Raw genomic sequence first — 23,354 nt, 5'->3', positions numbered from 1 at the left:
CCTGCATTTTTAACTCTGCCTAAGTGGTGGGATTAGTGGCTGCGGGTTAGATCTGCTGGTGAGCTCAGCCCTGGTTATTTTGAGCACGCGGGATATTTTTCAAGCAGAGCTCCGCGTTGCTGTTTGAACTGCTTGACCCATCTGGAGATAACTCCAGCAAACACAAAGGACTTTTCTTCTGAGTTAAATCCTATGACTGTTGTCAGTACAGTTGATCTCCAGCCAAATCTGTGCCATTGCTTCTGCTATTGCTTCCTTCATCTGGAAAGTTCAAGGGAAAAAATAGCGACCTTAGCAATGACTCCCTGGGGACGGCCGAGTTATTTATGAAGTCCCCTGGACTTGACACAGCCGAGCCCTCGCACCAGTGGCCGCTCTGCTGCGGGGAATTTCCTTCCTGCCGCGGCCCTGCTGGGCCCCGGCGCATTTTCCCACAGAACCTCCCTCCCCTCCCGCACACGTGAAGATCTGCCCAGATCCCCGGCAGCCGTCGCGGGCCCCGGGGATCGGCCGGCAGGATCGGCCCTGCTGCGCCGCCGGCGGCAGTGGTGCGCAGCAACCTTGGCGGTGAGGGGAGGCCTTCCTCCCTCCATGTCCCCCCACGGGCTGCATGCGTGGCCCCCTCCCACCTAGCTGGGCAAGCCCCCAGCCCCCTGAGGGCACGCGGTGAGCGCTTGGTCTGAGCAGCTTTCTCCTGGCTACCCGTGGAGACGGTGAAGTGCCGGTGCTGGTGCCGGGTGGGCCGGTGACCCTGGCCGTGGTCCCTCTGGTTGATGGGAGGGGACGGGGTTGGGGTCTGGGGTGCAGCTCCCGCGCCCCACAGGGGGGGCTCAGCCCCACAGCGCTGGGACGGGCAAAGGTAGGTGCACATTGGCAGTGTCTGGGCGGAGGAGGGCTCTGGCTTTCGCCCATCAGCTCCATCTCTTTCCCATCACCACTGCTGCCACTAAAACCCTGCGAGCAACCCAGCCGACCTCGTGTAAGCCGAACCCACCTGGCAGGACGCTGGGCGGGTGAAACGGCGCCCGCGGGGCAGGAGCCGCGGTAAGGCCGCGAGTTGTGTGCCGTGAACTGAGTCGGGATGCGCGGGTCTCGTGCCTGTGCTGCTGGTGGAAGCCCTGGGGGTCGGTCACATGCCGTTGCCCCCAACAGGATGTTTTTAGTTTATTTGTCCTCCAAGGGAAGAAAATTATTGCAGCAACGTTTGTGAGCCCGAGTCTCGTTGTGACTTTCTAGGAATTGTTTGCCAGATTTGCAGTTTTTCAAATTCCAGGAGTTGCTCTTCCTAATAACTTATTTTTTAAAGAAAGTTGTAAAGAAGCTCAGCGGAATGAACCAGTTCAGGCTGTGTGGGGCTCTGGGGAGCGGAGGCGTCTTGCTGTCACCCAGAGCTACGTGAGCGGACTGGAGCAGAACCATTTGCTTGCTGCCCATAAGGGGCCTTAACACTTGTGCAAAGTGAAACGGTGCCTAGCAGGGTAGCCCTGGCAGCACTTCTGCCTCTGGCAAAGTTTGTGGCATTTGGTATTTTTCCTTACATCCAGTGACTGCACACACAGAAATGTGCAAGCTTTTAGTCAAGGTCGAGCTAAAGGTTAAAAAGTAAGTCTAAAGTGAATACCTCAAAGCAAATGTTTTCTTCTCTATAATCCCAATTATGTAAATCAAATGTCTTTAATCCAATCTTTCGATGAGAAATGAAGCGTTTGACTTCATTTTATTCTCTTTTAATGCTACGTATAGATGTCTCTTCAGCCTCTGTGCCTGCTTACCCATCAACCCGAGTCTGCTCCGCACGAGCCCATGCTGTTCTCATACTTATCTGTGCTCCTGGGTTTTAATGTTTGCTGAAACGCATTAGTTTGTCTTTAAATATTTGCTTTTAACCTAATTTGTAGTCCCATGAAAATTTGATTGCTATATTTCCTCTGCAGTGCCGTGGTGGTTAAACATACCCAGATCGTTTCCACGTGTTTATTTGTAGCTGGCTCGAGCCAGCTAATGGTGCTCAGCCCCCACGCGGCGTTTGGGGGGGACCGGGGAGAGCAGCGAGTGCAGGGAGGCTGCCGGGCTTGCTCGGCGCTGGGGAGGGAGCACGCGTTTTCAGACAAGTAAGGGCTTGGCGCGAGTGGTTTTGGTTCCACACCAGGGCTGCGGGCCGGGTGATGGTTGGGGTTGCTCTGCCTGGGGCGGTCACCGGGGTCACCCCCAGCCGCGGTCGGAGCGGTGGCAGCGGTGATCCCCGTGCCCGGCCCACGGAGGTGCAGGGCTCCTCTGCTTCACGCCTCTGCCCCGTGCGGGTGCTGATGGGGAGTGGTGAGAAGGAGGAGGAAGAGGAGGAGTGCTGCCGGGGCAGGAGCGCGGCGAGCAGCGCGTTTCCCTGCGGCTGTGCCCGGGCTGCGCTCTCGGGGTCGGGGCACGCTGCCTGAATGGTGCCAGTGTCCCGGCGGCGTTGTCCTTGCTGCCCTGCGGCGCTGCACAAATAATGCCTGTATAAAGCCGTCCCTGTTTCTTTAACCAGCTGGGTAATTTCGGCTTTGCAAAGCCTTGGGCAGCTCTGTGCACTGAAGCCGGTTGCTATTATCTCTTACTGCCGTGCGAGGGTTTCCAGTGCTCCCCTGTAATTACCGGACCCACAATGAGGGTGCCCGGCATCAGGGAGCGTGTCAGGGTGCCTTGCTCTCCGTGCCCCTTCAAAAACCCTGCCAAACCCTCTGCCAGTCCCGTGAGACCCATCGTTGAGCACAGCTTCAGGAGTTTGGTTTTTTCCTGCATTCTTCACCATTTTCTGTAAGCTTTTGGCCACGGGCCAGGGCTGTCCCATCTCGGGACCCGCTCAGGAGGAGCTGCCCGGCCCACGACTGGAGCAGCTCGCGGTGCTGGCAGAATTCAAGAATTCAAGCCCTGCAGCTGCGGAGCTGTAAAATTCCAGGTGTGAGCAGGCCGGGAAGCCCCGCTTTCCTTCTTTAAAGAAAAAAGGATTTCTTTCTGAACAAGGAACTCATTGAGAGTACTAGTAAAAAAGGAATCCTGGATTTGGTGCTTCCTTCCCTAAAGTGACAACAGCAAAGGTTAGTAAATTAAAAACTAACCCAGACCAGAATTGAATTTCTTCTTTTTTTTTTTTTCCTTCTTTTTTTTGGTGTCTGAAATTACCGGTGAAACGGATGCTTCCGTGCAGGCCATCGTGGACCAGGGCCTTTTGCTCTGTTCTGCTGCTGGGAGGTGGACGGGTTTGGTGCCCTTAGTCACTGACATGTCTCTGGCCCTCGTGTCGTCGTGGTGGGCACCCAGCCCCTCAGAGCATCAGGGCACGCTGCTCAGTGTCTGCATAAGCTCTCGGGGTGCTGCCAGGAGAGGAGCTGTGTTGGTTGGAAGTTCGAGCTTCTTATTGTGCAGGCTGATGTTCATGTCAAAATAAGTCTGTGAAGCTCCTGCTGATCTCAGCGCAAGGCTTGCTGGAGCAAAGACGTTAAGGCTGCAAGTTTGGGGGATGTCTTGTTTTAGTTTTGCTGCAGTGAGCACTGATACATTCGATATACCCTGTGACCTTACAGTGTGTGATGTTAAAAATTTTGAACGCCGTCTGTGGAAGTAGAGAAGTTTGTCTGAGCTTTGTCTACAAAGCTTCTCGGCTCGCCGGCAGATGCTGGTGCATAGCTCAGCTCTGCTCCACGCGGGGCCGAGCCCAGCTCCTGCTTCTCAGATCCTCCCAGGGATCCCTCCCGGCTCCTGCTGCTCTCCCGGATCTCTGCACGTGAGCGGGGCCGGGCGGCCGCGTCGGGCGCTGTGAGAGCAGCACGCGTGGGAGGCGCTCTGCGTGCCACCGCTGTCCTTCGGCCGGGGGAACTCGCTCGTTTTCAGGTTTGCCTTCCTCAGTCCTGGCACTCCATCACGAGCCAGGAGGGAAATTGTTTTGCTGCAGGGCAAAGGCTCTTCCTTCCCAGGCACCAATCAGGGTTTTACGATGGGAATGCGTTTATTTATTAGGGCTGGTTGTATTTTTATGGAAAAACTGCTCTGGGCGGGAGTTGTACTGGTGAGTCAGCAGGGCTGCTGTCCCCTGCCAGGAGCTGTCGCTGCGGCGGCGGGCACGAGGGACCAGAGCTGGCTGTCTGCTGCCACCAACGCCCCACATGGGGATTTTTAAATATTTCTTTTAAATAGGCACTGATTTTCTTTACCCTCGCCATTGCAGAGAACTTCTTCCTTAGGAAACATGACAAAACAAAAGCCAGAAAAGCCTGTATTTCTAGCATGGATATATACTTTAGCTGAAACGGGGAAAGTTTTCAAACATTGTGTGATCACAAAGCACATAAGACTTAAGAATGTTTCTTTTTTTTCAAGTCCTTAAAAGCCAGCACCTTGCTCTGGTGGCCTGGTAATACACACCGGAGATGTGCATTGGATGGAATAGCGAGGGTTTCGGTCTGTTCTCTCATCGTAATTTCTTCTTGTGCGTGACAGTTTTGAAGGTGGGGTGAGGCCAGATGACTTTTCGCCCCGTAACTAGATGGGCTGGATTTTTGCATTGCGACTTCATGAAGTCGTCGGCCTGCTCAGAAGTAGGAGCATGCAAACGATATCCAGGAGGCTTCTGCCTTTTCTCTCAGAAGGGGCGATTTGCATCCGAAGCACGCAGGATGGTCGGGGCGGGTGGGAGAGCACCCGGAACTCCCAGCTAGGCCGGGTGGTGCTCGCCCTGGCCCCCAGGCATCCCACAGCAGTGCCCCTGCTCTGTCCCCAGCCCTGGGGGGGACCATTCTGTGCCATGCCGTGCTGTGCCATGCCGTGCCGTGCCTGGTGCTCTCCTTGGAGCACCGCAAGCAGCACGTGGCTCCCCGGCTCTCCGAGTGGTGACAGGGCAATTCAATCTCAGGGCTAATTTTAGAGCGGCTCTGTGAGGCTGTCCTTTCGGAGGGACACCGTAGCTCCAGCCATTTCTGGCGGGCGCTGGAGGGGGGCAGGGAGAGGCTGTCCTCACGCGCCTCGGCCGCTCTGGGCATCCCTCCCACGCCAGCTCCCTGTCTGCTGGCATGGCAGCTCAGGGCGAGCCTGGCTGCAGCAGCCAAACACGAGGTCTCCAAGGCAAGGCCGGGCGCTCAGAAATGCTGCCTGGTGAATCGGGAGAGCCGTGGAGAAGACCCCTTGGCTTAGGGCCCCCACACAGGGAGCGCGGAGGCTGCGGCTGGGGCTGCCGGCGGCTGAGGGTGGAGGCTGAGCGTGGGACTGGGGGCCCTGGGGGGAGCCTGGGGGAAGCCACGAAGCCTGACGAGACGAGCAGGAACTGCGGCGGCGATTAGAGCCGGCGGGGAGCCGCAGGAGGTGTGGCAGGAGGTTTTTTACCTGTGCAGAGCAGGCGCAAAAATACACATTTTTCTGTGGGGCGGGACGGCGCTGCCGGTTGCGTGCGGGGATGTCTCCAAAAATACCAGGCACGGAGCTCGGGGGTGGCGCAGCCAGCAGCCTCCTTGCCTCGGCCTCGGGAGGCTCAGCCCTGCCCGCGGGAGGATCCTCCCGGCTTTGCTTTGCTTTTCTAAAAACCTGAGAAGCCATCTGCGCAGCAGGGCATGGGACGGGATCCCCTGGGCTGGGAACTTGGCTGCACGCACAAGGAAACGCCAGAATTAGAGTTGCCTTAAGGCCCTCGTGCCTAGGCAGTGCATCCTTTAATCCTTCGGGCTTTCCCTCGGAGGATGCGGCATCGTGCAGTGCCGGAGCGGCTGCTGGGCTGCCACGGTGGCCGTCCCCGAGGGGTGGCTGTCCCTGCCGTGGCCATGCGGCCAAAGGGGGGCTTTATGAGCACTTCACAGCAGCTGACTTGTTCCTCAGCTTTGGAGTTCATGGCTTGGCACCTTTCACACCCTTATTAGGGTTCGCGTGCCTGTCCGCGTGCACTCGGTTTGCGTCAGGGTGATAATTACAGAGAGCTCCCTTCACAATATCAACGCCTTTACCAATTGCTCGTGGAATCGGCTTTTTATGTGCGAACCAAGTCAAAAATAATGGATGTTGAAAGAAAAATTACTTGACGAAGGAAGTGTACTCCGCTGCTCCCTCAAAATGGAATAATTGTGTTTATTTTCTTGCTCGCTTGTTTCTAAAGGACCTAAGGGCAGCGGGTTTTTGAGGTCTGTAAGGATTATTCAGGGCACGGGGGTTTCTCCTGGAGTGGTTTCGCCAACAAAGCTGATGTCCGTGGGGTTGGGCTGAGCAGGGCGTGCGGATGAGTTCCTGTGTTAGGGCCCAGTAGGAGCGTGCCTTGGGGAGGTGTGGTGGCCGAGTGATCCTGTACCTTCTTTGCCCTGGGGACTCCGGCCTTAGGGAGATGATAGCTTTGGGAAACTTGGATTTAGTCGTCACATGTCTGTTTGCATTTTATTTTATTTTATTATTGACCAAGTATGGCTATTTCTTGCCCTCTGCGGATATGGAAAGAAATGAGGAGCAGATCTAAGGTCCAGTGGTCATGAAAAAAATAGCCCAGTCAGTGTAAGGGGGAGAGGCTACTCCCATGTGCTTCTGATTTACAAGACCAGAATAAATCTTCATTAGGCGTCCCAGTTAAAACTTGAACTACATTTCTCCTTCCCTTCCCAAAAACGAAAGGCCTGAGAGCCACAAGCATCATGGGCGTATTGAATGGCATAAGGTGGTACTTGCTGGAATAAATAAACTCCTAAAAATGCAAACAGCTTAGCAATTACCAGTTGTAACACACGTAAGCAAAAACACCCAAGAAGTAAATAGATCTGTAAATGCTGCTGGGTCCTTGCAGAATTTAAGTCACTTTTTCCGCTCTGAAAAATAAGTACATAAATGTGACCCAGCCTTATTCGGCAGCTCTGCTGCCTGTACTTGGTCAGAAGGCAGATAGCTGCAGCAAAAATAGGGGCTGGGGGCTGTCTGGATTTGTTTGAACTTTTGTGAAGTCGTCAGTAACAGGAGAGAAGTGAACTCGTTCTGTGCTGTGCTTCATTAGTCAAGCTATTGTCAGAACAAATCCTTCCTCCCCCGGGAGCTGTGCCACCACGTTACCAGCAGTAAGACCAGCCAGGTGTGAAGGGCAGCGGAGGCCGGCGCCGGTCAGTGATTCCAGAGGAGGGAAACTCGGTTTCTGGATGCCGTGTGAAGCTGGCAGCGAGAAGAGCCTTCTTTTATTTGTGGAAGGACCCCCCAGAAGGCGCACAGAGGGGAGGTACTTGCGGGCTGTGAATGCCCAGGAACTCTTTACAGCTTTTATTTCATTCACAGCAGAGGAGCTGCGAGCCAGGGCCGTTTCGTTTTCCGAGCAGCGCCTGACGAGGCCGCGGTGAAGAGGTTGTGTGTGCGCGTGCTGCAGGAGCGCTGCGCCCAGCGGAGCCGCCACGGCCCCGCAGCCCTGCCTCTAAGCCAGCCGAAGGTGTGAGGTGGGAGAAAACTGCCCACGAGAATGGATTTATTTCCTATAAACCACAGAGCTTTGAAACATTTGTAAGCCGGCGCAGGCCTGTCAAAGCAGAGCTTTCTCGTGGCTGCAGCGGTAACCGGTGGTTAGGCGGTGACAGTCCTCACGTCTGCTGCTGCCACAAAATGCTGTCATTTCTGCCTTTCCAGTTGAGACTCTTAGATTGCTCAGCTGCGTTTTAGTTTCATTTGTGTTTTTTTTTACAGATAAGGGCGATATGCTATGCCGCGTGCCTAGCTGGGTGAAAAGAGGCCGGGTGCTTGCCCGAGGCGCGGCAGCCAGCAGCAGCAGCGCTCTTCCCTGTGCCCTGCGTGCTGCGCTGCGACCTGCAGCCCAAACGCAAATCCCACCCTTAGCGCACCGGGTCGGCAGCGGCGCTGGAATTGCAGCTGCTCAGGGGTGTTCGGTTTCAGGCTAGGAAAATGTCTGAAGTTACCGAAGTCACTAATCCCAACACGGGTGTCGGATGAGTCGCTGGGGTGCAGCAAAACCGGCTGGTCTTGCTCAGGAGATGTTCGTTAGTCACTGCTGCATATTCACACCTTTGAAAAGTGAATGACGATGGTTAATAACCAACTGGTGTACTCATCAGATAGTATCTGGCTGACTTGGCAAAAAGATTTGACATCCCTGTCAGCTGGGTTCTTCTGCTCAGGGTAATAAGGAGCAAAACGTGTGCTGAGAGGGTCGTGCCCCACAGGTTTGCACGCAGGCCCCCAGGGCTCCGCGCAGGCTGGTACTGCCCTGGTCAGCGCACCCCGGTCCTCGTAGGGCTTTGGGAGCCATCAGTAACATCCGCATCAAAGGCCTCTTCCCCCTTTTCTACTCACTTGCACTACCTACTGCAGCATCCTGCTGAGATTGTACAAACAAATCCTGCATTAGCTGCAAAGCCCCGTTAGCCCTGGGCTGTGAGCTGCAAACCACCGCTCTGGAAACACCAATACAGGATTTTATTTTCCCATTTCAGACTTGCAGGTCAAATTTGCACGGGTTAAAGCCCAGCGGTCCTTTCTCGGCAATGCTGTCCTGTGCTGGAGGCGGGATGGTGTCAGGCTGTGTGCCCTCCATCTCCTGCACCGCTGGAGGTGGCGTGGCTGCAGCGGAGGCAGCTGAGAGAGCAGGGACCCATGGGCAGAGCGCGGCGCCGCGGGGACCTCGCAGCACTTGGGTGCTGGAAGCCACGCTCATCCTGGCACATGCAGGTGGGCAGAAAGGTGCAGGTGCTGCTGAGTGCCTTCGAGTTGTTTGCTCCTCTTGTGCTTTTCAAAGCCCTCCCTGTGCTCAGGTTGGAGGGGAGCTCCCTGTGCCCCCTTGCTGGGGCAGGGCGAGCGCTGCGGTGCGGGGCCGTGGGAGAGGCTCAGCCTCGGAGCAGCGACCAGCCGGGAAGTTCTTGAGCTTCGGTTTCCTTCTTCGTTTCTTGGGTCAGGCGTACCGGTCAGAATATTTCTGAAATAACCCCTTTGGTCAAATGATGTAAGTGAAGTGCAGCACCAACGCGCTTCATGATCTCAGGCTGAATTTTCCATATATTAATTACCCCATGCTGCTTCAGAAGGATGGACAGAGGTTAGGAGGTACAAACTGCGCAATGGCTTCAAAATGAAAAAAGAAAACGCAGATTAGTGTAAAACCAGGCAGAAAGTGGCGGGCAGAGGAACGCCTGCACATCCCCATGGGCACGGGCTGATGAGGGGCTGCGGCTCGGGGCTGGCTGCAGGTCACTGCCTGTGCCTGGGGACACGCGGGACGGCGCAGGGAAGTGGCAGCCACCCGGGGACAGGGGCAGGCGGCTGCCGTGCCGTGTCCGCCCGTCCGTCCGTCCGTCCTCCATCCGGGGGGGGGCTGTGGTGTGTCAGAAATGAGCCCTTAACCTGCGTGACCTCTGCAGTTCCTGTCTCGTGCTCAGTTGCAGTTGTTTTGCAGAGGCTTTTGTGGCTCTGCTTTCTTCTGCTCCCGTTGTTTATATTTGTGAAGAATAATGGCAGCTGGAGGTGCAGAAGGCACCGAGGCGGGTCCCACCCTCATCCTGCCTTCCTGTCAGCCACTTGGGGAATGTCTCTCTGGAATGGCATCTCTGGGGCTTTTGTTCGAGAAATTTTCTTCTCAGTCAAGCAGAGCTGTCCCTGTGAAACCCGTGTGCTTACCCGCTCTCCCCCACCCCGGCATTCAGCCCCACTTTAGGTCTGGAAGAGGACCGGAGCCGGTGCGTGGTGCCGACCTGCGGCACTGCCCTGGGCGAAGGAAGCGGCTCCCGGCCGAGCGGCTCCGTGCCAGCCCCGGCAGCCCCACCATGCGCTACGCCCTGGGCTTCTGCCTGATCGGGGTTTTAATCACCAGGGCCGGCCGCGAGGGGCGGATCTTCTGATTGTGCGAACCAAAAAATGGCGTTTTAAAGGGATTAGGTAAAATCTCATAATGGTAGCTCATCGTGAAGAGACGTATCTAAATTTAAGACATCGGACCTGTCCTGTCTGCAGTTGCAGGCTGGGACTGGGCTTTTACACTCGGCCTGCCTGGTCCCCGCGGGGCTGCGGTGACACGGAGCTGCTGTCCCAGCCGGCAGGGAGGTGGCTGCTCACAGCGCGCCCGTCCAGGCGGTGCCACGGTGCGCAATTATCGCAGCTTTTCTCCCTCAGCACCTCCTGGTGCGGTTCGCGTCTCTTCTGACGGAGTTGCAAGGCACCACCACACTGCTCGTGGATGGGGGAAGAGCCCGTGGGAGGCCGCTGACGGCCCTGCAGATGAGCAGCTGGGGGAGGAAGGCTCTCCGAGGTGGGCACCGCCTGGCGCTGCGGGTCCCCGGGCGGGACGGCAGAAACCTGCGTACGGCATCTGGTGGGGATCTGGGGTGAAGTGAGCCCAAACAAGCGTTGGTTCCCTCCTGTTTGGAGTCACGGGAAGTACTGCAACACGAGGAGAGCGAGGGTAGGGACACGGCAGCAAAAGCGGGCTGTGGGGCTTTGCGCCGGGAAGCGAGGAGGTCTCTGCGGAGGCTCACCGGGCGGCACCGCGGGGTGGGCCCCGACCCGGCCAGGGCTGGCACGGAGCCCCGGTGAGCAGCGGCACCGTGTGCTCCCTGCTTCATCCTCCGCAGCAGCACCGGGGCCGGTGGCACTGCCCTGTGCCCACCCCATGTCTGTGGGTTGGGTGGGGGATTTGGGCAGACGGCCCCTGGGGCACGGCGCTGCGTGGCTGGGCCGTGGGGTCTGCCTCGGCTCAGGGGGAGCAGGGGTCATTTACCGTTCCAAAGAGGAACGCGGATCTCCTGGTGTTCTTACTTGAGAACAGATCCTCAAGTTCCCAGTCTGCTGCTTGGCTTATTCCAGATGACATAATATTCCAAGTATCTCATGACTTACTTATTTTTTTTGGTTCAGACTGTTATAAGGGTGTCTGTGTGTTTGTTTTTTGCAAAGCAGCTTTAACTTGGGAGTCACAGATTCTGCCTGCAGTTAGAAAGCTCCATAAACTGCAGTGATTCAAGGGTCTGGCAAACATCTTCAAACCCGTTTCATGAAAAATACAAGCAGTATACTCAGTAGACTCCACAGATAAATGTGGTGGAGGCCTAGTTGCTGATGGCAATACGTTTTAGAACTTGCGTATATCTAATACACACACACGCATGTATATTTATACGTATGTATTTCATAATTCTTTCCTATGTCGTGTTTAAATAATCCTGGATTTATTTTAGAAGCATTTGTATGCTTCCATGAAGTATTTTAAGATATGTGTAAAAGAAAGATGCCTGTAGGCCACAAGAGCAGTCATCTTGTTTTGGGAGGGCAGAGGGAAATTACAAACTTTCATTTGAGGAGAGATATTTAAGGCTGCTTGGTCGAGAGGAAAAGTCCAGCGCTGAAAGGACGCCAGCTTTCCCAGCGTCTCTGCTCCGTGGGCTTGTTGCTTTGGGCTCGCAGGAGGGAAAGGTCGAAGATGGATGGTTTATCTGTTTTTCTGCTGTGTTGGCTTTTCATTTGCCCAAGACTTTGGCATAACAACTTTTCAAAGCTTTAGCTCTTTCAGTTTTGAGTTGGCTCCTAGACTAGAAACTTTCCACAAATTGAACTTGAAAATTTGGCCAAATATTCTTATAAAGAAAGTCTCCAGTTTTGTGGCTAGCCCCATGTGAACCAGCAGTCATACGTCAAAATAGTTTCTACATGGTCATCCATTACAACAAAGATAATTTGTCAGGTTAAGCCTCCTTTTCGCTAATGCACGCAGAAACCTATCTTCCTTTTCTCAGCAGGAATAAAGTATGTGGTTGCTTTGAATCCGCATCTTTGGAGTTAACTGGAGCATACTCCTGGGGACGGTATTGCCTGTACAGGGTGTGCGGGCCGTCGCAGATGGACAGACAGACAGCCTCTTCACAGGCTCCTCTCCCCAGGCTTCTCTGCAGCTCTTTCCAACCTCCCTTCTGCTCTCTGCAGCTTTTTGCAGAGCTGCCTCCCAAGAGACCTTTCAGAAGTTTCTGCTTTTGAACTGCACTGCTCTGTTTATGTGATTTGCTCTGGGAATATCTAAGGGTGCTTCTCGCAAACTGAATTAAATTAGAATTGTACAACTCCCTTCAAGAGATCTAAAAAAGTGCCTTTGACTTCAGCATCACATATGCTTAAAAGACAGCTTTCTTGAAAGCCTGGGGAAGAAAATACAGACATTGCACTTCCATTGCTTTCTTAATTCATATAATTAGTGTGGAGATAGCTGCATAGCTGTATTTTCTTCAAAGAAACTGCCTCAGACTAATATTGGCTAATGGAAATTTTACTTTCAAATAAAGCGGTATTTGAAAATACATTAAGGCCATTGTGGGGAAATGGATGCAGGAATCAAAGATGCTACAACAAAGCCTTCCCCGGGGCAGCTAACAGAACAGTGTGTGTGCTGTTAGGAGCTGATGGGTAGATCTCAGACTCATCTTCTTGCTTTCTTTTTCACCTTTTCCTCTCCTGCCTTCCTCCCCTGGCTCGGAGCGGGGGTCCCTGTGTGCAGGTTGCTCTCCTGGCCGTGCAGCGCTCGCCCAGCCCAGCCGGGTGCAGCCTGCACAGCTCGGCTCTGCCTCCAGTGCCTCTGCTCGTGCTGGGCTGGGGTTTCTTTTGGGCTGAGTCTCTCAAGCGCGATCCTAGCCAACAGTTTTATTGAGCCTGCTGAAAGCAAAATGGCAGTAAATTAGGTCTCTCTGCCACCTATAAACGTCACTAGAGACAAAATAATTAAAAAAAACCAGCTGAATGCATTCTTTGGTTCCTCTTTCTGCCGGCAGATTCAATTCAAAACCAAGGATGCAGCCTAGACTTTCCCTTGTAAAAGGCTTTTGACGAATGTGGGACTGCTTTCTGGAGGCAGCGCTGCTTTCCAGCCGTGCCACACAGGCACAAAAAGGCCCGGCGCTCACCGCGCTCCCCATCGCCAGCAGCCACAGCAGCCGGGCTGTGAAGGGGCCGCGGGACGAGGAGGGTGCGTGAGCGGGGTGCGGATGGGGACCACCCCCGCGGGCGGCCGTGCCCCTCCTGACGGATCCGATTTCTCAGCAAAAAGCTGACAATTTCCCCCCCAGGGGCGGGGGGGGAACAGGGCTGCTCAGTCACAAAGACATCCTGTCTCCCTCTGAAAGAAGATCCTGGTGCCTAATTAACTTCATAAATTAGCCAGAGCTGTAAGGCCACCACTTCGACATAAAACGGAGGTAACACGATCTGCGCGGCCCTTTCTGCCGCGGTAAGGGATCCTGCCCACCGATTAATTTGCCCTCGTCCGCTTTCCGTCCAGCTGCATTCTGGCCGTGCACAAGCCGATGTGCAGACACTGTTGACAGGGCTGTGCTAAGCTGGGAAATTATCAGTAGCATAAGAACCGCGGCCAATTACTCGCCGGCCCCCGCGTGCTGGCATTGCTCCCCCTCCTCGCCCGGCTCCGTGCCGCGAGGCCGCCGGCCGTGCTTGGAGCAGCCCGCAGGCTTCCTGCGGCAGAGGTGTCCTGGCTGGGTTCAACGGGCAGCAGGGAAGGAAATCCCAGAGGAAGGAGCGCCGTTTCATCTTTTGTTGTTGTCTGTACCGGCACTTGGAAAAGCACGAACGCAAGCAGCCCGTCCCCTGCGGAGGAGAGGAAAATCCCCTCTGCCTCCTGCCCGCGCTGGGCGGAGCGGGTGGGAGCGGGGAGAGGAGCGGGAGCCCTCGGGCACGGGGAGCGAGAGCCGAGTGCTTCCAGCAAGCGCACGGAGCTCGGTCGTCGAGGCCCCGACAGGGAGCTCCCAGGGGCCGGGAGCTTTCTGCCCTCTCGCAGCACAGCTGGGGCATCTGTGCGCTGCTGCTCGGCGTGGTGGTGGTGGTGGTGGCCGTGGTGGTGGTGGTGGTGGCGATGGTGATGGTGGATGCCTTGGTTGTGGTGGTAGATGCCACGGTAGTGGTGGTGTTGGATGCCATGGAGCTTCAGCAGCCGCATGCCTCCCACGTGCTCTCCAGTGGCACCGGCCTTTCAGGTGGCAGCGGGATTTCTGCTCTGCCTCCCTGATAGCTCCGCTGTAGTCCGCAGTCCCGCAGGGTTAGTGCAGGCATGTTTACCTCAGTTTGGAGGCCAAGGGGTTCCTGTATCACGAACAGGTTTCTGTTTGACAAAGCCAAGGCTGAGCCTGCGCTGTTCGTTGGGGACCACAAGGGATCTGGAGCTCTTGCAGCCCACGCTGGTTCACTCTCCAACTGCTGCTTCTCCAGGTAACGACACCAGCCAGTCACCCCTGTCCACTGCATCGTCTCTGTCCAGTCTATCTGTAGCTTTTCAGTATGGAAGCCCAAGAAGTGGTTTAACATTTTTTGTCTTTTGTTGCTTTAGTTGTGGTTGATATGATAAAAGTTGCTTTCCAGGTCTCTTGCAAGAGCCAGACTCTTCCATGTGCAATGGTGTAATACTAATGTGGGGTCAGCACCTGCGGTCTCCATCCTTGCAGGTGTCCAAGACCTGGCGGGCGACCTGCTGTGGCCTCACAGCCAGCCCTGCCGGAGCAGGAGGCAAGGTGAGACCGCCAGCCCGCGGCGACTCCGCCACGGACACAGCAGTGGGCGCATCCCTCAGGGGAACCCAGGGGAGCACGTGAAATGTCACAAGTGGAAGTGCAATAACAGCCAACAAAAAAAAGTGAATTGTATGCGTTTATCTTCGCGGTGTTTGATTAATGGGAAGGGAGAAGAAGCTGCACCTTCACCTCGGCTGCAGGCAGAGGCGCTGAGGCTGGTCAGTAGGCTGGGAGGTCGGGGCGCACTGACCTGGGGGCTGTGATCCCACTGGGACTACAATTTCCTTCGTTTTGTGAGAATCCCTTATGGTAGCTGGGGTGGCAGATGGGAGAATTTTCTTTTCTGGGGGACGTAAGATGGCAGTGGATGGAATGCCAGATTAAAATGAGAGCTTCTGGAGGACTGTCGAGTTCTCCTTAATTGTGAATCCATTTTTTTGGTGACTAATGCATCTAGACTTGCAGAATTACCTCATGAATTAGAAGCAGTGGCGTGGTGGAAAAGATGTGACTGATGCTGGCTCCTGATTTACCAGCACTTCCCTCCTAAACTGCTGTTTGGCTTCCTACTGGCACAGCACAACTTTTCTATTAATACTTTAGAGCTCAAACACAGTTTGAACGCACTTGGTTCAACATGAAATCTGCTGGCTTGATTATGAGGTCTGCTGAGAGCCTTTTGAGCAGGGAGGAAGCAGGGAGGGGGTTATTTGTGGAGCAGAAAGTGCAGCCTCTGAGTGAATGCAGGAGCGGGGCAGATCGGGGCTAGGTCCCACCAAGGCCCTGGAGACGTGTTAGCGTGGACCCGTGCTTTCCCCATGTCCCCTGCCTTCCCCATTCCCAGTGCTGGTGCAGCGTTCCCGTCGGAGCAGTGACGGGTGGGTTGGTAACTTGCCAGTGGCACTGCTGATTTTTTGATGTAAAGTTGGGCACCCACTAAGGAGCTGCTCCTTACCAATCCAGCACAGTGCTCCCGCCGCCTGGACCCCGCTGCTGCGGATGAAACCTTCCCACGGGCCGCGCCGGCATCCGCCCACTCCAGCAGGTTCCTTCCCGCAGTGCCTCCCAACGCTTAGTCATGCTGAAAACGCATCCATTGCTGATTCTTTGCTTATTCACTCAACCTTTCTCCAGCATTAGCATCAGTCTCTAAGCTACGTGCCAGAAGGCTGTACCAAACCAGCAATGTCATTGCTTCACTTTGAAACGCTGAGTATAAGCTGTATTTGGAAATGGAAACGTCTGTTAAGTGGGACAACAAAAACTCCAGCTCTCCTTCCCAAAGGCAGAACTCTTCCCAACCTCTCTTCTTATTCAAGTGGAAAAGCTTTTAGATGGCGTATGACATTGCTAAAGCAGCCATAGCATTCTCTCTGTGGGAAATAAGCCAAGCAGCAAAGTAACAGGACAAACCAATATGCTGGTGTCTTGAAGATTACAGAGAGAGACATGTCCATATTATTGACAAGAAGATCGTGTAAGCCATGTCATCGAGACAGAGGAAATAATAAAATGAGATGTGGAAAGGTCCATGCGGAAGAAGCTGAACAGTTTTGGATCTATTTGGTCAAGTGATGTTGACCACAATGTATTTTGGCTGCTTATTTCCCTAAGTCTAATTGATTTGCACCTGAGTTCTTTATACAACCAGCTAACTCCTGAGAGAATATTACCGGAGAGAGCTTTGGCACCATTTTTCTTGCATTTAAAGCACCAAAGAGAGGAAGAATCCTACCAATCAGAAGCCTGTGGGCTCATGGTAATGTATAGGATCATGCTTGGTGCCATCACTAACCTGCAGTACAGCCAGAGCCTGGGGAGTTGCTTGCTCAAGCCCATCTGGCTTTGCACTCTGGGCTTTGCTAGGATGTGCAGCACTGCATGAACTTCATGAGCTTCTCTGCCCAAAGCTGCCTCACATTTCTTTTAGGCAACAGAGCCGTGTCCATCAGGGAGCTGCAATCTTAGCCTTGTGTTAGCAAGTTTAAGAGCCCTGGCATTAAATGATGCTGTAATATTTTTTCTGGTTAGCTTTGAGAAGAGCCTTATGTTCAGCAGCTTTGTTTTATAGGAACAGAAGATCGAGGGGTGGGTGGTTCTTGGTTTAGTTTCGTGCAGTCAGGTACTGATAATGTCAGGAGGGGAATATTGTGTTTATTCTTGAGGTAATTTCATCAAAGGGCTTTAGCTCATCGGTAGGCTATGCCCATTCATAGATGTTAGATGTTCTGTGCCAGAAATAGCCTTGACTGCTACAAAAATAAACAAGTTGTAAACATTTTTTAAGTGGAACTGGTGTCCTCTCAGCCAAAAGAACAAAGCAGCAAAAGCTGTCTGGAAACCCTGCTGAGAAGAATTCTTCAGCTCCGTAAATGTCTGCAGGACTTGAGAAGTGTAAAGAAAATGCCAGAGACAGTCTGGGCAGGCAGACTGCTGAGAACGGGGGAGAAAAGAGGTAATGAGAAGGGAGTAGAAAAGAGGTTCTTTAGATCCAGCAACTGGAACATAAACCAGTATCTGGAAGCAAGGAGTGCTGCGTTTTTCGCATGCTCAGGCAACAAGCTGAGCTTCAGAATGGAAAGCTAAGACGTGCCACAGCCACAGGAAGCGAGGAGGAGGCTTTCGTTCCACTCATCCCTGCTTGTTTGCAGGTGCAGTGGAATTGCTGGAGGGGCACTGGGAACCTCCTCTGTCCTGCTGCCGCCCCCTGGGCTCCTCACGCCGCCGTGCGCCTCGCGGGGCTGCAGAAGGCACCAGAAGGAAAGGCAAAAGCCTCGGCACGTTTTGGGCTACTGACTGACGGAGTTCCCTCTGCTGCTTCTGCTTGGCTAAAGCTGCTTTGAAGACTCTAATTTTAGCCATTTCTTTGTTTCCTGCTTCTGGTATTTTTGGTTCTCAGCTTTTTTTTTTTTTCTGTTTTGTTTCCCACTATGCACTCAACAGGGAGAGCCCCTCACAAAGTCCTCAAGAATAATAAGAAGGGAAAAAACAGGTCCAGATGACATTTGCTTTCGGCAGACAACAGGCAGCAGCCAACATTTCCAAAAAGTCCATCACCACCTCTGCTATTCCCACGAGAAAGAGAAAGGAAATTGGACCCTACACGAAAACTGTTCTCCGAATACAGAGGCCTCATTAGTCTGATCACTCAAATGCGCCTACTTCTCCAACAAAACAGGACTTGGGCCTTGCGATCATGTAACTCAGCAAGGTGATACTTGAGCAGTATCTTTGAAAATAAGTGCTGGTGTTTGACTGGAAGGAGATAAGCCCTTGGCACTCATCACAGACACAAGGTCTGTAGGCGCTCGGGAGGGCCAGCTCAGGTGGGATCCTGAGAAGTCCATTTGTTCTTCTTGAGGCAACGCACTGGAAAGACTTGCAGAGGAGGATGACGAGGTGAGCAGAGGTGGCTCAGTCATCATAGGACCATCTCTTCTGTGAGTAACTTGATTGAAACGGGATCATCTTAATACTTAAAGACCAGCATGATGTCATTATTTAATGTATCTCTCAGTTGTTTTGGTGGGCATGGAGAGTGTTTTCTTTGCCACCCAGAACCCAAAGCTACCAAAATCCTGCTGCAAATTATTGGTAGCCTCTTAGATAAAGGCTGGCTTGAGAGCCAGGTTCTTGCTGCAACACTTCTTACTGCAACACTGCAGAAGTAATTCTCTTCTCTGAGAATCATTTGATTGCACTATGCACCGTAATCACAGTAGACTGAGCAGTTGGTGAGGCTGTGATAGAGCTGACTTTTACAAGTAGCAAGAGCTGCATTCTTTTAAAATGATTTCATCTCAAAACACGTGTTGGGAATTTGTGGTCCCGGTGCGCCGTGCAGTTGGATGGGTGCTCTTCCAGACGTGCAGCGAGGAGGAGCGGGGGCTGGTGGTGGAGGCTGACCGGCTAGGTAGTACACGGCCCCGCTGCACCCAGCGAGATGTCCTCTTGCACCCGGAACCCTCTGCCCATAGAGCAGGGCTGCCTGCTGGTGTCGGTGGCCGACAGGGGCATAAGCCTGGCCGTGTATCGGTCACCGTGTCACCACCCCACTCCAGGGCACCTCCCGACCATGGGCAAAGCGCCTCTTTGGAAAAGGCTACGCTGTGCGTTTGCTTGTTCTGTCTTGCCCTGCCTGGGGCTTTTGTGGTCCCTTGGGGACGTCTGCCTGCCGGGTTTGTCGCCGGCAAGAGGAGGAGCTGGCGTCTGGAGGCGTCCAAGGTGTCTTAGGACTCATCCTGCTCTGAAGATGGAACCTCGCTGAAGCAGGGGCTGGGGGCCAAGAGGTCCGTGTCCCAGTGTAATGCTCCTTGAGATGGGTAAGTCCATGTATGGAGCAGGTCACGGGCACCTCTGAAGAGCTCTTTGGGATCACCAGGATGGAGAAGGCTGCGTGAATGGCGAGTAGCCGTGGTGCGATGAAGGGCACAGCTGGCAGACCCTCTGCTTCCAGGTGCTAAACCTACACATCCTCGTTCCGTTTGCACTGCAGACGTGCACCGTCTCGGAGGCTTGCACAGTAGCTTGGCTGTGTAGAGCCAGCAGCCATTGTGTGCAGGTGTTACAACCAACGGACTTTGGCTTCCAAAATACCAGCTCCTTGTGCAATACGAACAGTGAAGGAGAAGTTCTAGTTCCTGATGCCCAGAGGAGCGCACCCTCCATGTCTTCAAATGGATCTAACATGCTCTCTCCATTAGAGGGCAGAAGCATGCTTATGCACAGATAAAACAAAATTACGTGCCCTATGTGCTACATAACTTGTTGTGTTAAGGACAGGTAGGACATCACAGATCACCACACAACTATGCCTGCTGGAAATAAAAAGGAGCAGGAAGAACTGGTGCTTCAAGGGTTAATTTCTGCGGTTTGGGATAACTCGGTGGTCTTTGTAGCACCTCCTTCTGTTAAAAGTTGGAAATAGGCTTCCTATATGGTAAACACAAATGTCTAGCAGATTTGTTAAAGATTAACTAATGCAGGTAATTACCTATTTTTCAAAAGACTGACAATTTTGATAGAAAAATACAAAAAGATTGCTTTTGACTACCAATAATTATGAGGAGGATGTTGATTAGATCTGAGGAGAGGGGTGAACACTAAATATGAGGTGAATTATTTGAGTATTCCTGTTAGTATTCTGCCTATTGTATTACAAGCCTCTGTGAAAGTTGTGATGCACTGCTGTATTTCTATACACATGTAATCCTCTGAAGTAATAAAGGAATTGCCTGTAATTACACGGGGAGATTGTTGCTTTCTGTTCAATTCGGTGACACAGCTTCTGCAAGCAGTAGAGAAGCCAAGAGTTTGCCCTTAACCAGATACGGACTGCAGGGGAGTTCAGGCCAAAAATGTAACCTTCTTTAGTGTCCTCTTGGTGCCAGTTGTGGTGGGGATATTTATGACACGGCCACTTTCTCCCTAGGAATTGGGCCAAACCGACAGAGTTGTCCCTTCAGGTCCGAGTAGGCCCGGAGAGCCCACCAGGCGCTGGAGCGGTGACCTTCTGCTGTTGGGATCTAAAAGTTACTGAACGATTATGGGCTAACCCATCACCCGTTTTACGGAGACTTCATCTTTTTATTAAAGGTTTGGAGGCGCCTGGGAGCCCCCTGGGTGGCCTCAGCACGGCTCATCCCTCCCGGGGATGGGAATGGGGACAGGGACGGCCTGGTCTGGGGGCTGCAGGGCCGCACCTTGTCCCTGCCTCATCACAGACCTGCGTGACCAGGGGTGCCACCCCTCTCTGAGCAAGAAGGCATAAATCATGATTGTTTTTACAAAACTTCTTGTTTTTACAGGGGCATTTGCAGTGCTGAGAATTTTTTCTGGTGTTTTTTATCAGGGACAAAGTTTACGATCTGAATTAGATGGAGAATACAGATGGGTTGATAAACATACAAACAGTAGAAGATGAATCAGACTCAAACTGGTGTTTTAGCACAATAATTGCTTTTCAATGAACCTGAGAATGACCTAAATATAACAGTTTTGCAGGAAACAGACTTTTCTCACTTGACTTCTGCATGTAATTGCTAATTCAGTAACTTGATTTCACTTCAGTTGACAGCAATAACTTAAAGGAAAAGTGAAGAATCTAGAGCTAATAGTCAAGAGCAGTTTGGATGAGGGGAAGAGAGTTCCTCGATGTAAAACACGAAAGCAAAGCAATGAAACCTTTACAGTGCTGCAATTTCATAAGCACCGCAGGAGCACTGAAGCGTCGGTCACCTCGACGTGAGCCGGTTACGTGGCCGCAGAAGTAGCCGGCTCGCACCGGGGTCCTGGCGCTCCCCGTGATGGGCGCACCCCAGAGCGCTCAGCGGGTCCAGCACGGGCACAGCCCCTGCAGCCAGCGCCCTGTGGCTGTTTTCTCTCGCCTCTTCCTGCTGGGAGAAAGCAGGTTATCCTTGCCTCAGCTTTGCTTGTCGCCGAGGTGGTATGCGGCTGGCAGCCGCTGGGACCCCCTCAGGCGTGCGAACAGGCAGCGGTGCCTGGCACTGCAGGTGGTGGCCCAGAGAAAAGCCTTCTAGAGCCAGACATGGCAGCAACCAAAATAAAAACGGAGCATGGAGGCTGCTCGCAGGCCTCGTTCAGGTATGGAAACGCGGTCAGCCATTTCTGGCAGCAGTGGGGAAACAAACCAAAGCAGGTAAGGTGCTGGGAAGGCAGCAGTGGCGAGCAGCCCAACAGCCCTCCACACACGAGGTGTCGGGCTCGCCTGGATGTGGTGATGGAGAGGGGTTAACTGGAAGATCCAGCTCTTGTTGTCCAGAGAAATGCAGATCTAGCCTTGAAACATTTCCCAAGGTCTTGGCACTTCATTTCGTAGCTGTGTCTCATGCTCTGAATATTCCCAAGGCACTCGCTATCGTCGGATGTCGTCTGACTGTCTCTCGGTTGCTGTTTGTTTCTGTGGTTGCACGTTGATAAGGTATCTGGTTATGTCTTGCAGCCCTCAGAATCCAAGCCCAACGTCACCCCTCTCACCGTCCTGGCCCATGTTCTCCGCGCCATCAAGTCCTATGCCCACCTCCTCTACGTCCAGCGACTCATCCCCCATCAGGTCTGTTGCAGAATTTGCTTGGCTTTCCGTTGCTTTTGCTATTTTCTGTTTAATTTACCTGGTTTCCCTCACTTCACTTCCCTTCCCCCTTTGCATCCTGCTCAAACTCCCCTGGTGCAGCTATCTGCATTCAGCAAGAGAGGAGCTTTCAAACATCTCCTGCCCCAAGAGAGGCTCCTGGCACCCCTGTGGCACCCCCTTGCCCCTGGTGGGTGCCACCAGCCCTCACACACAGCCCTGGGCCGTGCGATGCTCAGAGTGGCAGCAGTCAGCACTGGCAGGTCATGCTGACGGTGAGTGAAGTCACTTGTGGTTTCTGTGGGTTTTGCCCAGCCATTTCAGCTCCCTGCAGCTCGCTTCATTTGACTCTACAACAGGTAAGCGAGGTACTGTCATCCCAGCTGCTGCCGGGAGGTACAGGTGTCTGTAAAATGCTGTGATACCACATTTTCTGGCCATTCCCCTTTTCTTAGCTGGAATGTAAAGGGGGTAAAGGACATGGTGCAACACAGATGTTTGCCTGCTTTTAGCCCATGTCTCAGGCACTTGGGCATCGCTGGAACAGACTGGTCCTGCAAGCCATGGACAGACCAGGGTGGGTTCCCGGTCGGACCTGGAGCAGGTCAGGTTGTGCAGAGGCTGCTGCCCGCTGGCACCACACAGAGCAGCAGCGGTGAGGATTCACCAGCGAGAGCCCTGCACCTGCAGCGTGCAGCTCGCTGCCGCGTGCACTGCCCCGGGGCTCTTGGCACCGGAGCCGCACCACGAGCAGCGCCTGGTGCCTGCGCTGCGGGTACCAGGGATGCTCACACGGGGGAAGCCGGGGTGATGCCCTCAGGCAGGGTTTCCTTCCCCTGAGCCCACCCCTGGCCCAGCAGAACGAGGCGCTGTCTCGTCCCTGCAGCAGCACTCCTGGCACGGCGCTGCTCTCAGCCCCCTGCATTCGCAGCCACGGACCGGGGCAGCAATGCCTCTCGTGGGGAGACGTGTCAAACCTGTTTGTTCATTGCAGGCACAGACCGAGCTCTTCCCCCACACCTACAGCCATACACGTTGCCTGTACAATGTCTGCCTGTTTGGTGGGGTTATTTATGTGTTTTGGTACACGTCTGCAGAGGCTGACAGCGGTGTAATATCATCCGAGCAGCCTTCTTCCTCTGGGGGAGAGAGGCTCATCATCCCCGAAACTGCACAGGGGCACATGGGTGATACTCCTCTGAGTGCTTTGCTGGCTGCGTGCCATGCTTGGAGGCAAAAATTCAACACGAGCGATCACCAGGATCCAAGCTCCTCAGTCCCTGCAAGCCTGGCAGGGCTGCGCAGGGCGTGGGCGCAGCACCAGTGTCACAGCCCCGAGCGCAGCGGGTGAAGGGCGGCTGGGGCCGGGGGCACGGCGTGCCGCACGGGGGCTTTGGGAAGAGAAACGCTAACTGGAACGGTGTGAGGTGGGAAGCCAGAAACTGCCTTTTTGCCTGACGGTCTCCACAAATGCTATGCAGGAGAAGAAAGGAAAGGAGAGCCTCCCAGGCAGCCAAGGCCCCTCTTTTAAGCAGAGGTGCCCGCACCCGGCTGTAGAGCATTTTGCTGCTGCTCGCATCAGGCAGCTGGAATTCAGATAGGAAAAGCCTCGACTAAAGGGCTGTGCTCACTGCAAAACCAAAACCATTCACAGCTTCCCTGGTTTGTGGTTTCTGTGTGAGCATGAACCACTTTCGCCACGAGGTGAGAGTGTGCCGGTTATACGGGGCCCACCCTGAGAAAGCTCAGCACCGTTTGTAGTCCTCAGAAAGAGAAAAGCCCGCGAAACC

The 23,354-nt window shown here is 53.8% G+C and overlaps 1 protein-coding gene across 2 annotated transcripts in view; it reads left to right on the top strand.

The window, feature by feature from the left end:
* ARHGAP26 (Rho GTPase activating protein 26) overlaps nucleotides 1-23,354 on the top strand; it is a 132,054-nt gene that overhangs the window by 102,651 nt on the left and 6,049 nt on the right. Inside the window, exon 21 of one of the 2 annotated variants that reach the window (XM_035560602.2) lies at nucleotides 21,436-21,546. In XM_035560602.2, coding sequence (XP_035416495.1) covers nucleotides 21,436-21,546 — 111 coding nt within the window. Of the gene's footprint in view, nucleotides 1-17,417; nucleotides 19,719-21,435; nucleotides 21,547-23,354 lie in introns of those variants that run through there. The other variant, XM_035560603.2, reaches the window with a different exon arrangement.

This window comes from Cygnus atratus, chromosome 14 (assembly GCF_013377495.2).
Source record: "Cygnus atratus isolate AKBS03 ecotype Queensland, Australia chromosome 14, CAtr_DNAZoo_HiC_assembly, whole genome shotgun sequence".
NCBI classification, from domain to species: domain Eukaryota; kingdom Metazoa; phylum Chordata; class Aves; order Anseriformes; family Anatidae; genus Cygnus; species Cygnus atratus.
The sequence above is the reverse complement of the archived record's forward strand: the minus strand, read 5'-3'. Positions and strand labels throughout refer to the sequence as shown.